At 35.1% G+C, this 18870-nt stretch overlaps 1 protein-coding gene across 2 annotated transcripts in view; it reads right to left on the bottom strand.

The window, feature by feature from the left end:
- The window catches only part of FNIP1 (folliculin interacting protein 1), a 132349-nt gene that overhangs the window by 37046 nt on the left and 76433 nt on the right, over window positions 1–18870 (bottom strand). For both annotated transcript variants that reach the window (XM_082837188.1, XM_082837189.1), the window contains 4 exons: window positions 17905–17976; window positions 14780–14915; window positions 12363–12564; window positions 8574–8659 (listed from right to left, as the gene is read on the bottom strand). In XM_082837188.1, coding sequence (XP_082693314.1) covers window positions 8574–8659; window positions 12363–12564; window positions 14780–14915; window positions 17905–17976 — 496 coding nt within the window. The remainder of the gene's footprint in view (window positions 1–8573; window positions 8660–12362; window positions 12565–14779; window positions 14916–17904; window positions 17977–18870) is intronic.

The following is an 18870-nucleotide window of genomic DNA, read 5'->3' as shown; positions in this document are numbered from 1 at the left end:
GAGGAAAATATAGGCAGAACACTCTTTGACATAAATCACAGCAATAACTTTTACAATCTGTCCCTACTAAGAGAAATAAAAACAAAAATAAACAAATGGGACCTAATCAAACTCAAAAACTTTTGCACAGCAAAGGAAGCCATAAACAAAACACAAAGACAACCCACAGAATGGGAGAAAATATTTGCAAATGATGTGACTGACAAGGGATTAATCTCCAAAATTTACAAACAGATCATGCAGCTCAATATCACAAAAAACAAACAACCCAGTAAAAAAATGGGCAGAAGGCTTGAAGAAGACATACAGATGGCCAAGAGGCACATGAAAAGATGCTCAACATCGCTAATTATTAGAGAAATGCAAATCAAAACTACAATGAGGTATAACCTCACACCAGTCAGAATGGCCATCATCAAAAAGCCTACAAACAATAAATGCTGGAGAGGGTGTGGAGAAAAGGGAACCCTCCTACACTGTTGGTGCAGCTATGGAGGTTCCTTAAGAAACTAAAAACAGAGCTATCATATGATCCAACAACCCCACTCCTGGACATATATCTGGAAAAAAACATGGTTCGAAAGGTTCCATTCATCCCAATGTCCATCACAGCACTATTTACAATAGTTAAGACATGGAAACAACTTAAATGTCCATCGACAGAGGAATGGATAAAGAAGATGAGGTATATATACACAGTGGAATATTACTCAGTCATAAAAAAGAATGAAATAATGCCATTTGCATCAACATGGATGGACCTGGAGATTATCATACTAAGTGAAGTAAGTCAGACAGAGAAAGACAAGTAGCATATGATATTGCTTATATGCGGAATCTAAAAAAAAAAAATATATATATATATATATATATATATATATATATATATATATATACACACACACACACACACATGAGACACAAAACTTATTTACAAAACAGAAACAGACTCACAGACTTAGAGAATGAACTGGTTAGCACGGGGTAAGGGTGTGGGGGAAGGACAGAGTGAAAGTTTGGGATTGACATGTACACAGTGCTATATTTAAAACAGATAACCAATAAGGACCTATTCTATAGCACAGGGAACTCTGCTCAATACTCTGTAATAGCCTAAATGGAAGAAGAACCTGAAAAAGAACAGATACATGTATATGTATAACTGAATCACTTTGCTATTCACCTGGAACTAACACAACATTGTTTTACTCCAATATAAATAAGAAAAAGAAGATACATGGGAAAGCCCCAAATACTTGGAGATTTTAACAATACATTTGTGCATAACATAAGGGTCAAAGAAGAAATCTCAAGAGAAATTTTAAAATAATTTGAATTAAATTTTCATTCAACTTAACAAAATTTGTGGGATCCAGCAAAAGTAATGCTTAGAGGGAAATTCATAGCACTGAATGCACAGATTAGGGAAAAAGAAAGATCTGAAAGCAATAATCTAAGCTTTAACTTTAGGAAACTAGAGAAAGATAAGTAACATAAAACTAAAGCAAGTAGGAGAAAAGAAATAAAAATTAGATTAAAAAATCATTGAAATTAAAGACAAAAAATCAATGGATAAACAAAACAAAACCTGGTTCTTTGAAAAGATCAAAGATTCTTTGAAAATTGATAAATTTCTATCCAAGATAACCAAGCAAAAAAGAGAAATGACAAAAATTACTAATATTAGAAATAAAAGAGGGATCCATCACTACTGATCTATGGACATTAAAAGGATAATTAAGAAGTAATATGAACAACTCTGTGCTTGCAAATTTGATGACTTAGATGAACCAGACCAATTCCCTGAAAGACACAAACTATCAAAACTCACACAAGAAGAAATAGATAACCTGAATAGTCCTATATCTATTTTAAAAATTGAATCAATAATCAATAACTCTCAGCAAACCAGGAATAAAGAGGGAACTTCTTTAACTTGATAAAATGTATCTATAAGAAACATAACTTCATACTTAATGGTGAGAAACTTGAAGCTTTCTCACTCAGATCTGGTAAAAGGCAAGGACGAACCTTCTCACCATTGCTTTCCTACATCGTACTAGAAGCCCTTGCTAATGCAACAAGGCAGGAAAAAGAAATAAAAGGTATACAGATTAGGAAGGAAGACATAAATGCCATGATTGCTTATGACTGCTTTATTCAGAAAATCTGAAAGAAGTGACCAAAAAACTCCTGGAATAAAGAGGCAGTTATAGAAGGTTGCAGGATATAAGGTTAATATACAAAAGTCAATTGCGTTCTTATATACCATCAATGAACAGTTCAAATTTGAAATTATAAACACAGTATCATTAATATTAACCAAAAAAAAAGAAATATCTGAAATATTTAGGTATAAATCTTTTAAAAATGTACAAGATCTATAGGAGGAAAATTACAAAACTCTGATTAAAGAAATCAAAGAAGATATAAATAAACAGCAAGCTATTCCATGTTCATGGACAGGAAGTCTTGCTATTGCTAACATGTCAATTTTTCCCAGTTTAATCTACAGATTCAATGCAATCTCAATCAAAATCCCATAAGTTATTTTGTGGATATCAACAAACTGATTTTAAAGTTTGGAGAGGCAAATGATCCAGAACAGTCAACACAACACTGAAGGAAAAGAACAAACTTGGAGGACTCATATTACCTGACTTGAAGAATTATTATAAAGATGGGGGCTTCCCTGGTGGTGCAGTGGTTAAGAATCCGCCTGCCAATGCAGGGGACACAGGTTTGAGTCCTGGTCCAGGAAAATCCCACATGCCGTGGAACAACTAAGCCCATGTGCCACAACTACCGAGCCTGCACTCTAGAGCCCACAAGCCACAACTGCTGAGCCCGTGTGCCACAACTACTGAAGTCCACGCACCTAGAGCCTGTGCTCCGCAACAAGAGAAGCCACTGCAATGAGAAGCCCGTGCACTGCAACAAAGAATAGCCCCCGCTCTCCACAACTAGAGAAAGCCCACGCACAGCAATGAACACCCAGCGTAGACAAAAATAAATAAATTTATATTAAAAAAGAATTATTATAAAGATATAGTAATCAAGACAGTGTGGTACGGCTGAAAGAATAGACAAATAGATCAATGAAACAAAACAGAGAGCTCAAAAATAGAGCCCCAGAAATATACTCAATTGATATTTGATAAAGGAGCAAAAGCAATACATGGAGCAAAGACAGTCTTTTCAACAAATGATGCTGGAACAAGTGGACATTCATATGCAAAAATATGCACCTAGACAAAGACTTTACAGCTTTCACCAAAAAAAAAAAACAAAATGGATAATATACCTAAATGTAAATGCAAAATCATAAAACTTCTAGAGCATAACATGTGAAAAACCTTAATGATCTTGTGTTTGGTAATGAATTTTTAGATAAAACACCAAAGGCACTATTCAGGGAAAAAAAGAAATTGTTAAGTTGGACTTCATTAAAATTTAAAACTCTGCTCTGTGAAAATATTACAAGAATGAAAAGACAAGCCACAGACTAGGAGAAAGTATTTGCAAAACACGTATCTGATAAAGGATTGATATCCAAAATACACAAAAAAACCTAAAAACTGAACAATAATAAAAGCAACAAACCAAGTTAAAAATGGACGAAAGATTGAAAAGATATCTCACCCAAAAAGATATATAGATTGCAAATAAGTATTTGAAAAGATGCTCAACCTCATATGTCATTAGGAAACTGCAAATTAAAACAATGAAATACTGTTACACATCTATTAGTACGGTTAAAAAAAACAAAACAAAACCTGACATATCAAATGCTGACAAGGATATGGAACAACAGTAACTCTAATTAACTGCCAGTGGGAATGCAAAATGATACAGTCACTTTAGAAGACAGTTGGCAGTTTCTTACAAATCCAAACACAGTCTTCTGTGAACATCTAGCAATTATGCTCCTAGGTACTGACTCAGTTGAACTGAAAACTTAAGTCTATACAAAACCCCGCACATGAATGTTTAGAGAAACATTATTTATAATCACCAAAAACTAGCAATCAAGAAGATGTCCTTCAATTGAGGTGAATGGAGAAACTGCGGTACATCCACACAGTGGGATATTACACAGTGAATTTTTTTATATAAATGAGCCATAAGCGACAAAAAAGACATAGAAGAATCTTAACTGCATATAGCTAAGTCAAAGAACCAGTCTAAAAGGGCTACATACTATATATGATTCCCAGAATATGACATTCTGAAACAGGCAAAATTATAGACAGAGATCAGTAGCCAATGGGTTTGGTGGGAAGGGAGAAAGAAAAGATAGGTGAAGCATAGGCGACTTTCAGAGTGGTGAAACTACTCTGTCTGATACTGTAATAGTGAAACATGACATTATGCATTTTTCAAAACGCATCCAACTGTACAATACAAAGAATGGAACTCAATGCAGACTACGGATTTTAGTTAATAATAATGTATCAATATTGGTTCATTAATTGTAACAAATATACCACACTAATGAAATATGGTAATAATCAGTGAAACTATGGGTAGTGGGGAGAGAGCTATATGCAAAAACTTTCTGAACTGTTAGCTCAATTATTCTGTAACTCTGACACTGTTAGAATTAAGTCTATTAATTACATGTGTATATACACATATATATCTACATATGTACATACACATATATATGTGAAATTAAGCTATTTACACTCTTAATTAATAATACAGAGTGGCCAAGAAATAGAGGATATAACAGATAGCCACGTCTCCAAATCTACCATTTTGTTCATGGTTTGTTTTGTTGTTTTTCATTCCCATTCCCAACACTCCAGAAGAGGGTTCATTATTCAGCCTGTATTGGGCTTGCTCCAAAGATACAAACATGGATAGTTTCAGAAAATGGAAGAGAATCAGACTGAATTTACAGACTAAAAGAGAATTGGGTCTAGATTAGTGGATATAAATCACCAACCCCTAAAACAGACGTTTAAATTTTAATAATGCTCAGTGGCCAGGACGCTACAAAATTATACGATATATGGGTTAATACAACTGGCAGAGATAGAGATTATGGCTAACTAGAGAGAGCTTGTCTGGCTTAAAGGCCTAAAGGTTCAAATGTTTGTAAAAAACAAGGAGGCCAAGTAAAATGTGTGCTGGCTGGAGTTCTCTCACCTACCTGTTAACCTGGTCTCAGTAACTTTATTCAACATAGATAAAATAGAAAAGCATTTATGTTGAGCCTAATGTGTCCCTCTTTTTCTTTAACTGTAGAACACTTACTGAAATATCAAATCTATTGATAGAAAATTTATCCAATGCAGCCTAAATCATTAACATTTGCTTTAAGCAACTCAGTATAATTTACCTCTTGAATCATACAAAAAGTATCATTAAATTAATTTTTAAAAATACACCTTGGAGGGTCTTCCCTGGTGGCACAGTGGTTGAGAGTCCACCTGCCGGTGCAGGGGACACAGGTTCATGCCCTGGTCCAGGAAGATCCCACATGCCGCGGGGCAGCTGGGCCCGTGAGCCATGGCCGCTGAGCCTGCGCGTCCAGAGCCTGTGCTCCGCAACGGGAGAGGCCGCAACAGTGAGAGGCCCGCGTGCCGCAAAAAAAAACAAAACATAAAACAAAACAAAAAAATACACCTTGGGACGTCCCTGGTGGTCCAGTGGTTAAGACTCCATGCTTCCAATGCAGGGGGCGTGGGTTTGATTCCTGGTCGGGGAACTAAGATCCCACATGTGCAGGGTGCGGCCAAAAAACAAAACACCTCAAAGAAATTCTCATTTTAAGCAAACATCCTGACATAAAATTATTTATATAATCGTATGTTCATAAAATGATCAAATTTTGAGCTTTCACATGAAAGCTTTTAGAAACATACAAAGAGGTCTACATGAATTGAGAAGTTATGAAGATAATACAGACAGCCAAGCAAAGTCAGCTCATTAAATTTGTTTGAAATTCCGTCTAGAAATATTGAGGGAATGTACTTCATTTCCTCTATACTTCATCCAGAAGAAACATTTATGTATATAAAACTTGATTTAATCATGAATGGCACCAGAAATGTAATAACCTGAATTCTTAAGGTATGAACAAATGAAATTATGAATAACTTCACACATAATTCATATATAGAGTGAAGATGCCAATGAACTAAAGAAACAGATGGCTTAAAAATACTATATTACTAAACTAGTGTTGAGTGTTTATAGTTTTAACGCTGTAAGATGAAAAAGTTATAGAGATTTGTTACACAATGTGAATGTACTTAACACTGCTGAGCTGTACACTTAAAAATGGTTAAATGTTAAATTTAATGTGGTTTTACTTTTACCACAATAAAAAAAATTTTTTAAATACTGTATTGTTTGTTAGCATGCTTCATTTGATAACGTATGAAAGGCCTAAAATGAATATGTTAACAAAAATATATGGCAGAAAATATTAGCTCTAACATAATTTTCACCAGTACAAATTACTTGCAAGACAAAAAAAGAAATAATGAAGCCTGAAATTTAATTCTCTGTGTTTTTCTGTACATTTCCTCTAACCACTGTGTTTACTGCACAAGAAAGATTTAAAAACTCACGTTTAACGTCTTTTATCCTAAAAATTATGGTGAATAACAGATGACTAGAAAATCTTCTCCTCCTCAATAACTGAATCCAGCCAATGAATATTATACAACAGTCATAAAGCAAACTTTTTCTTTTTTTTAAATTTTTTACAAAACTTTTTGGCCACGTCATGCGACTTGCAGGATCTTAGTTCCCCAACCAGGGATCGAACCCGCACCCTCAGCAATGAAAGCTTAGAGTCCTAACCACTGGACCATCAGGGAATTGCCAAGTAAACATTTTCAACTGAAATAAATTAAAAACATGATTAACTATTCCATATTAATTTAGGTTATTTTTACCATACAATTGCTATTTAATGCTTACCTATAATTCTATCTCAAAAATCATACAGAACACTTCTATAAAACATACCTTTTATTTAGGAAAATAAGTTATTTTATCATAAATTCAAAGAGTCTAGAATATGGCTGAGGCAATGAAATCTCTCCTTTTGAGAGAGGTTTAAAAAACCAGATTTACTTTCACTGTGGTTTAACACAAAAAGAGAAAAATGAAGAATAAAAAAGGATCAAAGTTGAAAATAAACATGAGTTCTCTCTTATTGTCAAATTTACTAAATACACAACTCCTTAGTCATTTCCATTAAAAAAAAAAAGTATATTACATGACATGCCTACACTTTCACAATAGCAATCCTGCAATATCACAGGCTAAAATAGGCTTTCACTTCAAAATGTAACAGTTCATATTTAAGCAAACAATTCAGAAGACCCCTAACCCAATAAGGGACCATACAACACAAGCCAATGAATAAAAGTGAGGTACATGGACTACTGGTGATAATAAACCTTATGTGTACACAGATACATATTTTTAATTTTGATTATTATGCATTCATTTTTACAGCTTGCTTATTACAGCAAAGAAGGGTGATTCCCCATCTAGGGTAATGATGCACACATTCTGAAATACACTTATTTAGGTATAAAATAGGGTCAGTTTAAAGAGAAACATCAAATTAAAATGGCATAGATGATATGCAGATTTGGCAATACTGTGAAGGTGAGCTGTGAATGACTTTTAAGAAGCACTGCTGTAGGTTATATTTGTCATAGAAAACAGCAGTCACATTAATGTTGGGTCTTCTGCTAAGTACTTTACATACATTATCTCATTCTATCTTTACAACAATCTATTAGATTATTACTAAATTGAATTCACAGGTATTACATTAGAAAACTAAAGGTCAAAAATGCTAACAAATCAAAGGCAGAGCCAGGGTTAGCCCACAGGTCTGTCAGTCAGGTACTAAAGTCTGAGTTCTTGGGCTAAGTGTTATACTATTTCTCCAGTCTAAAGGAGGAAAGACTGAGAGGATGAGAGGATGAAGTAAAACTGAAATGAATCTCTTTGAGACAGAAACACATCAGTCATTTAGCGTGATTCCCAACATAAGTTCATATGTAATATGTTTCCTTGCCATAATTAGAGTGCAGTTACAGCACTTGCTGGAGCTTCAGGCTCCAAGCTTTGTTGTGTCAGAAAATACTGCTAGAGAAAGGATTAAGCAACAGAGTAATATGGAACATCAAGTTCATATTCCCTATATCCGTGTATCTTTGTATTCCACGTATCTAAGAACATGTGATTACCATCACTGGTTAAATAACACTTAACCAGTCCCTACATCTAGGAGCCCAACAAAGGACAAAGCACATTTCTGCTAAAACAAGGGTCTCTTCTGGTCATATCTGCTTGTCTAGTGGTCCAGTGCTAGAAACCATACCACTGACTCCTCCCACGTGTGCCTGAATTCGAAGCACTTTTATATTTAATAACAAAGGAGTCAATGGCCCACTGAATTACACCCTCATTTGACTATGGGACAGAGAAATTTAAAGAATTAAATTTTATTAGAATAAGTTAATAAAATAAATAAATTTTCCAGTGTACACTGCGAAACAATTCTATATTATGAAAAGCTGGAGAATAGGTACCTGAATTCATTTAGGGCATCAACTATTCGATTATATGCCAAACTCCTCTGACTGGCATCAGCTGATCTCCGGCTCATTTTCATAGCCTTGAAAGCAATCAAATAGTTAATTCTTATACTGATCATGGGCAAAATATGGGGGGAGAAAAAGTAAAAGACAAAGTCACATATTTCCACAACATTCTACCCATCATTCTTAACTAGATATACATAAAGAAGGCACACATATTTCTAGTGGCTTTCTTTTATTTTATTTTTTTTGCACCTTTGGTCATTTAATGAGTATAATAAAATTCAAATTCCTCCAATGGTAAGCCTCTTACTTAACTGTCAAACCACAGAATGTCAACACACAACGAGGATGATGTTGACAGTTTCTGGGTTACAGAAAACTTTTTTCTCCCAAACAGATCATAAAATGATAAGTCAGTAACAACAGCTCCTGGGTTTCACTAATATTTCATAAACAATGGTTCTGTTAACTAAATCCTTTTTTAAAATCTAAAATATAAAGATGCTACTGAAAGATGTATCAAGTTATTAGTAATATCTGCTTTCTTAAAAACATATTTAGCCAAAGTTGATAAGTCCTGCTTTAGGTAGACAAAAAGGGGATCAGGATTAGAATATGGATATCAGAAAGAACTTTGAAATTTTTAAAACTTTTTCAAAAATATGTAATTATGCATTACTCATGTAATTACACATTATTTTTAAAATGTTTAAACATATATTTAAGAAAATGTTAGACTACTTCAGGCCAGAATCGTTCACGTTCATCCAAAAGCTTCAATAGGGTTAAAGTGACAGTTAACTTTATGTTTTCACTAACTGCTGAGAGACTCCCAATTTATAAAGGAATATTCTTTAGCTAGAATCGAGCAGTATTCTTCCTTAATTTTACCAACAATAAAAAATTTTACATTATAGATCTCAAAAGGTAGCGCAGACTTTGAAATAATTCCCACAGTGCTCAGAAACAGCATCCATAGATTTTCATTAAAAAAATAAGTAAGTGATAGTTTGAAAACTGGCCCTAGAAGATAACTTATTTGGATGATTCAGTGTTTACTACATTCTATGATTAATTACCAACTACAGAACGTTCTAAACTAAGTCCTATTCATTTATATGAAAGTATTCACTCAGCTTTATCTTTCAGCTTTATTAAGAAATAAGATGTTAAACTTGAACAAACATCCACACAACTCTAAGTACTGCAATGTGCACTTTCGGTATAGAATGAACAAAACATTAAAACATTTAAAAAGTAATGTTTAATGAGTTCTATAGTGCCTGAATATTTCAAGTTTTATACAAAGTTTAAACACTTCTGCAAGTAACTGAAATGTCAGTTCAACCACAGCTTAATATTCCATGTATTGACTTTGGCAACAACAGACTACAAAAAGAGACTGCAGCAAACTGTAGAAAATGTCACCAGTGCTGAACTTCTGAAAAAGTAAATGAAAATGTACTTTACTCATCTGCTCAGTAAAAAGGTACTGCTAATAATCTATTTGTCTTTAACAGATTTAATGTAAATAACTAATATAGTGTCTTCTCTAGAGGCAGATGATCCTCAGACACTAATGAGTTACTGAAATGCATCCTCTGCTTTCTAGAACATTCTAATTGGTCTCGCATCTCTACTCTCTTTTACTAGTCTCTTTTAAACATACTGCCAAAATAATGTTCCTATAGTACAATTTGAAGACAGCCTAACGAAGTCAAAAATTCTGGCAAGCATTCTAGACTCTCTGTGATCTGGTCACCATTAGCTCTGCCAGCCATATCACTCACTACTCCTCTTTGTATCTTTTCCTTTCTGCATATTGTCACAGGGATTAAGAACTTTAGTTACACCCACTGATAGTTCAACTTATAGGAATCTCTTATAAAATATAATCTGGAAAATTCACCAAGATGTTAACTGCAATGTAGCTATAACTGTGAAAAAGCAGAAATGACCTAATAAAAGAGTTATTTAAATGGAGGAAAGCCACTAAAATATATTCAAGAACCATTTAAAATGAGAAATGTGTATGTTAACAATGATGAATTTTTCAAAATGGGCACATAATTAAAACAGCATGAACACAGCACAGTCCCAATCAAGTAAAAGTACAATACACATAGAAAAGGCCTGGGTAAGACTTTCAGCAAAATGTTAATGAGTTATCCTTGGGCGACAAGGATATCAATTTTTCTTGTTATTCTGCAATATCCATTTTTCAAAACTTTGTTTAAAAGATCCTACACATCCTTTAAGATACAGTTCAAATGAAACATCTTCCCAGTAGGAAGTCATTTTTCTTCCCTATGAACTCCTAAAAAACTTTGATTTTCCTTCTTTTTTAGTTATCTTTATGTTCTATCGTATATTCACAATTTTCTTACGTTACATCAATTTATTACATGCACTATCAGCAGCATTTGACACAACTGATCACTCCTAACTTCTTAAACTACTTTCTTCACCTGGCTCACCCCTAAAAGTACTCTCTCTTGTTTTTCCTCCTATTTGAATGGCCAATCCTCAGTCTCTCCTGCTGGTTCTCAATTACTCAAATTTTAACTACTGAAACGCTCTACAAATCAGGCCTAGGATCTCCTCTCCTCTCTTCTCTCTCTCAATCAATTTCTTGGCTTAAAATACCATATATACACTGGTGACTGTCCAGCCTGGACCTTTCCCCTAAACTCTAGACTCACAACAACTTGGATGTACAGGAGGCACTGCAAACAAACTGCTGATCTTCCTCCACCAAACCTGTTCCATTTGTAGTTTTCCCATTTTAGTACTGGCAATTCCATCCTTCTTACTGCTCAAAAGAAAAATCCCAAGTCAACCTCTATTATTCTTTCTCTTAACCCCAATTCGGTCCATCAGCTAATCTCCTTAGCTCTATTTCCAAAAATATCCAGAATCCAACCACTTGTCACCAATTCCATCACGAAAGTGCTTTAAGTATCCACCATCTCTCACCTGAATTACTTCAACAGCCTTGTAACTGATCCCAAAGCATCCACCTTTGCCCCTGAAATCTATTCTCCATCAGCAGTAAGAGTGATTCTCATGAATAATGTCATTTCCCTGCTCAAAACACTCCAATGGTTTCCCATCTTTCTTAAGAGTAAATGCCAATGCTCATACCATGGTATCCTATAAATTCCTACATGATCTGGTCCTATTTCTAACTTAGCCACTTTGGCATCCTTACTCCTCCTTGCTGATGCTCAAGCATCAGGCTTACTCCTTTGCCCCTCCTGGAGCATTCTTCTCTCAGATGGTTATAGCTGACTTCCTCCATATCTCTGGACCATATGTCATTTTATCAGGAGCTTTCTTGACTATCTTATAAAAATTTGTAATCCTTCCATCCAGCATTCCTTAAAAAGCTTTCTCTGTTTTATTTTTCTCCATAGCACTTATTACCATCTAAAATCTTATATATTCATTTGTTTATTTTCTATGCCATGAGGTCAGGAGTGTTGCTTTTTTTCACATCTTATCCTCAGTTGCTAGAATAGTGCCTGCCACATTCTAGGCCCTCAAATACTTATTTATTGAATGGATAAATGACCTTACAACTTTTTTTTAGGTAGTAGGCTTCTTAAAAGGAGCTGAAGTCTACTTTGCATCTCTCAGATCACTTTGTAGGGTACCTGCACAGATTCTGTTAATTTTTCTGCCAAATGAATAAACACAATGCTTAAGCAAGAGAATAAGATTCAAAGGAAAATAAAATAAAAAATATAAATAAACCATAAACATAACTATGCTTACCTGTTCTATTGCACTCTTTAATTTGTTCATGTGGCTTTCAAACAGAGGAAAATGTGAAAAAAAGAATTCATTAAATTTGTTACTTTCATCTTCATCTTTGGATAATGAAAAGATTACCCCAATTGCAATCTTCTTTTTCCTCACAATCCCTGGGTTAGGGCCACAGCTCTCCTCTGACAGATTAAAACTTTCTTCTATAGACCTTAAAAATAAATGGTTTTTCATTTTAAAAAAATATAAAAATAATTAAATTCACAATTCAATCCCCTTGCTAATTAAATGTAGGCAAGCTAAAGGTCTTCCAGTGTTTTATCAAGTAAACCTAAAAATCCATACCAATTGTGTATTTCTTTGAGAAATCTACTGGCTATTCCTTTATACTCATATTTTTGTAAGAAATTTTAATAGAGAGTCAGATTGGAAACATTTTTGTTCAATTAGAAGTCACTAAAAAAGTAGATAATCCCAATGTATAACCAACCTAAAAGAGCCTGAATTTTAAGGTTTATAGATGAGTCTGATATAATCTCTTCACTGTTCTAGAATATACTTATCTCCCCTTTAGATTCCAGGAATAAAATCAAAGGTGAAGGAATAAAGGGAGTGAATAAAAAAGGAAACAAGAAGCTTCATCATCTTTAGCTGTACTTAACACAGACTAAAAAAAAAAAATCTATCAAGAATGAATTAACTTGCCAAAACAGAAACATGAAAAACTGAAATATCAAAACATGCAGTAAATGGATCAAAGACCAAAACAGAAGAGTTAAAACTATAAAACCCTTAGAAGAAAACATAGGGTAAAAGCTTCATGACGCTGGATATGGCAATGGTTTCTTGGATATGACACCAAAGGTAAAGGCAACAGAAGAAAAAAATAAATAAATTGGGCTACATAAAAATGAAAAACTGTTGTGTATCAAAAGAAACTATCAACAGAATAAATGGGTAACTAATCAAATGGGACAAAATATTTGCAAAGCATATATCTGATAAGGAATTCATATCCAGAAATATATAAAGAACTCCTACAATTCAACAACAACCACCAAAAAAAACACCTGATTTAAAAATGGGTAAAACACTTGAATAGACTATCTCCAAAGAAAACATACGTATGGCCCATAAGAAAGCAAAAACATGCTCAACATCACTAGCCATCAGGTAAATGCAAATTGAAACTACAAGGAGATACCACTTCACACCCATAAGGATGGTTATTATTAAAAATAAAAAAAAAAAAGGAAATTAACTACTGGTGAGGATGTGGAGAAATTAGAACTCTTGTGCAGTTCTAGTCAGGGAAATTTCTTAGCGGTACAGTTGTTAGTACTCCACGCTTTCAGTGCAGGGGACACGTGTTCAATCCCTGGTCAGGGAACTAAGATATGCAGCGTGGCCAAAAACAAAAAAACACCCTGGCCATTTCTAGGGGGAATGAAAGTAAAATGGTACAGCCACTGTGGTGAAGAGTATGGCAGTTCCTTAAAAACTTCAACAGAGAATTATGATATGATCCAGAAATTCCACTTCTGGGCATATAACCAAAAGAACTGAAAGTGGAGACTTGAAAGGCATTTGTAGACTCACGTTCATATCAGCATATTCACAACAGCCAAAAGGTGGAAGCACTCCAAATGTCCAAGGACAGATGAGTGGATAAACAAAATGTATATACCATGGAATGTATATGTATATACAATGGAATGTTAGTCATAAAAAAAAATGAAATTCTGATACATGTTACAATATGGGTGAACCCTGAAGGCATGCTAAAGTGGAATAAGGCAGACATAAAAGGATAAATATTCTATGATTCCACTTATATGAGGTATGTAGAGCAATCAAATTTACAGAGAAAAAAAATAGCATAGTAGTTCCCAGGGGCTAAGGGGAGGGAGGAATGGGGAATTATTGCTTAATGTGTATAAAGGTTCAGTTTGTGGAGATAAAGTTCTGGACGTGAATGGCTATGGCTGCACAACAATGTGAAGGTACTTAATGCCACTGAACTATACAGCTAATAATGGTTAAAATAGTAAATTGTATGTTATGCATAACTTACCACAATTTTTTAAAATGTAGTACACTTTAAAAGTTTCCAGTTCCAGACTTGAAAAATACAAAATACAAGGTCCAGGCTCTTAACATACACAATTGTGTTAAAGGAACTATTCAATCTTGTGGTAAATTAAAAGTCCCGGCCTTCCCTGGTGGCGCAGTGGTTGAGAGTCCACCTGCCGATGCAGGGGACACGGGTTCGTGCCCCGGTCCAGGAAGATCCCGCATGCCGCGGAGCGGCTAGGCCCGTGAGTCATGGCCGCTGAGCCTGCGCATCCGGAGCCTGTGCTCCGCAACAGGAGAGGCCACAACAGTGAGAGGCCCGCGTACCGCAAAAAAAAAAAGTCCCAACTTACCATCTAGGAAACACCCCATTCTCCAAACTTGTTGTTTGGCTACGTCGCCAGCGTCGCTGGTAGCTGCTGGCACAACTTCGGGTAAGTGAGGAGTTTGGAGAGGGAAATGGTGTAATAAGCAAGCTGCTGAGAGATGCTGTCAAGTCAGAGTAAGAACAAGTATAATGTATAAGTTAATAATTACTAAAAACAAGAACAGATTTCTTTTTAACAAATTTAAGAGTGACTCAAATTTTCCATTTTGCTGAATGAGGCTCTAAAATTTCCATTTAAAAAAATACATCATTGTTGGAACAAGATCCCAGAAAAAAAATCACATACTAAAAGTGAGCTGGCAAGAGACCCTGATACAATCCCCTTTTGACATCCTTACCTTCCCCACCCCCACCCCAGACGAAAATGCTACTTTGAAATAAAGCTTTATTCCTTTGGCCATGACACTGTCTCCTAGCTTAGCTGAATCCTTAGTCCTTAAATTAAATACGATGCAGTTCAATTCCAATGCAGCAGCTGGATTTTAAGAACAAAAGCTAATTTGAAAATAAGTGTTTGAATGCCATTTAAAACATCATTTAAAAGTACTCATGGAGTGGGGCTTCTCTGGTGGCACAGTGGTTGAGAGTCCACCTGCCGATGCAGGGGACACGAGTTCATGCCCCGGTCCGGGAAGATCCCACATGCCGCGGAGTGGCTGGGCCTGTGAGCCATGGCCACTGAGCCTGCGCGTCTGGAGCCTGTGCTCTGCCACGGGAGAGGCCATAACAGTGAGAGGCCCGCGTACCACACACAAAAAAAAAGTACTCATGGAGGGACTTCCGGGGCGGTCCAGTGGTTAAGACTCCACAATTCCAATGCAGGGGGCACAGGTTCGATCCCTGGTCGGGCAACTAAGATGCCACATGCTGCGTGGCGGCCAAAAAAAAAAAAAAAAAAGAAGTACTCATGGATCACTTGTGCATAGGTAGCCACCTCTGAATGCTTGGGTACTTTTACCAAGAGTCATGACTATACCTATCAAGCTCCAAGAAAGAGTAAATCCTATAGATTGCTCTCTGGAACACTGCTCTCTGGAACAGACACATCCCAATAGAGTCCACTCTGATTATAAGTGCTGTAATCCCCTAACTATGGAAATTATTCTCTTCTGAAAACCCTTCTCTGCAATCCAAAAGCTCTGTTTCCTGCCTGGGGTATTAAAAGCTAAAATCCTTTCTTTTATGGGGGGATTCTCTCCTTCTCTCCACTTAATCTAGAGAGAAAAAGACCTCAAGGGCTTGCTTTTGTTTAGAAATATTATAGATTCCCATTTTCATCATTATAAACACACACTGAAAATTTGTAAAATAATCAAAAGGGAAGTATTATTATCATCTATAAAAAGATACATGCCAGATGATATATTATTTTGGACACCGGGACTGAAAACTAAGAGATTATCATTATGAAAATATGTTCATTTGAATTCTGACAAATTCAACGGTAAAGGGGAGAGCTCTATGTGCCATGCAAACATCTGGGCCGCCAATGAATTAATTCTGGACTACTTTCTTGAAAATACCACATTTTATCAATTAGTAGTATAAAACTTTGTAGTCTAAGTTTAGGCATGTATAACTAATCTGGGTATGGCTTCTGTGAGAAATCAAATGTTACTCTAAATTTGGAAAAGCTCTGTTTTATCAAATTCTGTTATTAAAAATAACACAATCAGAAAAAGGAAGAAAATATACAATTAACTTAAACAGCATATATGAATTCAATGGCTTGAAGAAGCTTTACAGATCAGTCTTGCCAGGCCCTTCAATTTACAGATGAAGAAAATGAAGTATAGAGACATTAATTTATCACTTCTGAAATCTTGGATAAATAATGAAAACTAAATTCCTGCCACAGAAAACGAAATCTCTAGATTACATAGATGCAAACAGTATTAAGAGAAATACACTCTAGATTAGTTCCTAAGAACAAAAATAACTCAATTAGAAAAGAAGGGTGAGATTATTTGAAAGATGAGACTTCTCCTATTAGAGTAGTGGTTCTTAACTCGAGCTGTCCATCAGAATCAGTGGTTGAGTTTTTCATTTTTTGTTCCTCAAATACAGATGCCTAAGCCTTTCTCTAGGGTAAATCAAGAATCTTCAAGAGTAGAGTCCAGGTATCTGAAAAATTTTCTTGAAATTTCTCATGCATAACTAGGGATTACAATATATGGGAAGTTTGGAGTCTCCATCCAGACTCAAAACTGACTTGTGAACAATTTAGATAGCAGAGCCATGCAATGTGACAACACATACAGATAATCCCAGTGGATAAAGTTTCTCATACCCAACAATAATTCAAACTTAAGAGTACTCCACCTTTCTCTTATGCTGATCTCTGAGCCCTGACACTTTTCCTTTTAACTGAAATGTCCTTCTTTCATGCCTTTGGCCAGATAACTCCTATTTATTTCAAGTATCAACACTCTGTAAAGCTTTACTCACACCCTGCCCCTTGCCCAGGCTAAGTTAGGTGCCGTTTTTCTGAACCTCTCCACAGGTCTATCACAGAACACCTCAAACAATAAACTATGACAGATGATTTTCCTGGCTATTCTCTCATTAGAAGCTGTGCTCGTTAAGGATAGAATCTGGGTTTTTTTTTGTTTTTTTCTTTTTAATCCTCACAATGTTTCAATAAAACTTTGTCAAATTTTGGAAGAGTACGTATTTCAAAGAAATATGTATAACACTGGCTCAAAATGCCTAAGCTCCTCTGGGCAAGAGACAGTCTGACACTTTAAACCCTAGTTAGGAGAAAACAGATATAAGCAAATGTGTTTTTTCTACTATGCTCTCTAAGCAGTCTCTTGAGCAATATTATTTTTCTTACACTGGCTAAGCCTAAGCCAGCGTGTATTCATCCAGGCCATGTTCCACCAGGCACATTTACCATTAAACATGAAAAATTTTTAAATTTAAAATATTTATCTCTGCTGTTTCTACCATCCTCTTGTAAGGCTAATATCAATACTAACAAACTGTGCACATAAAACTGGCTGATAAAATTAAAGATAAAAAAGGAAATCAATGTCAGCTAACAGTGATCTCATCAAAAATTGGATTAATACATGAACCTGTCATTACCAGAGCGTGCTATGCCACTGTCTCTGTCCTCATTCAGCTCTCTTCCAGGCATGTCCATTGGGTTGCTGTGAACTGCAAATCAAGACAAAACTGTGACTTATAAAATACAGTGCTGTTCAGGTTGATGTTGTTCCTTTTATGTAGCAAACTAAATCATGCTCATCTCATTGCATTCCTTTATTTTTTTCAACAGCATGGCACAAACCCAACACCAAGAGCTATTACTCAGTTGAACAAGCTTTGAGATCTCTCTGAAGATTTGACATATAATATGAAATCATCTATGGTATAATACCTAAAGAAGCAAGGAATGACTAAAATAAGTATTTTAGAAGCATATTCAAAGATATATGAATATATTCACAATATACTGCTAAATGAAAAAAAGGCAATCTACTGACCAGTAAGAATGATGGTTGCTGGGGCTAAGTGACTGGTATATGATGGTTGTCTGCTATTCTGCCTATAAAAATGTATGTTTAAAAATTCTCCATAATAAAAATTTTAAGAAAGCTGAACAGTATAACCCCAATTTTGTTTTAAAACAAACAAACAAAATAAGGTGATTTCCAGTTGACAAGATGGCTAATATATTTTTTTGCCTATTTTTCATATTTTCCAAATTTTCTATAATATATATACATTGTTTGTATCTTACATTTGTAAGAAAAATAAATATTAATTAAAACAAGAAGTTGGATACAACTTCCTGGATACAGAAGCATCAACACACTCTACAATCATCTATTTAATGATGTAAACAAACATAGTCATATATGCCTTTTACAGAATATAATGGTGCTTGTTCATCTAAATTTTAGCTCCAAGAGAAATCATTCTTATGGAATAGTGTAGATCAGAAATTTTATAATAATAGTAAGATAGGATATTTTCTGCGATTGATGAACCATGATACAGAAGCTACTCAGCCATGGAAACAAGATAGTGTCACATTAGAAATTCCAC

This window comes from Leucopleurus acutus (genome assembly GCF_964270905.1).
Source record: "Leucopleurus acutus genome assembly, chromosome: 3".
Classification (NCBI taxonomy): domain Eukaryota; kingdom Metazoa; phylum Chordata; class Mammalia; order Artiodactyla; family Delphinidae; genus Leucopleurus; species Leucopleurus acutus.
Note: the sequence above shows the minus strand (reverse complement) of the source record. Positions and strands in the feature narration are given on the sequence as shown.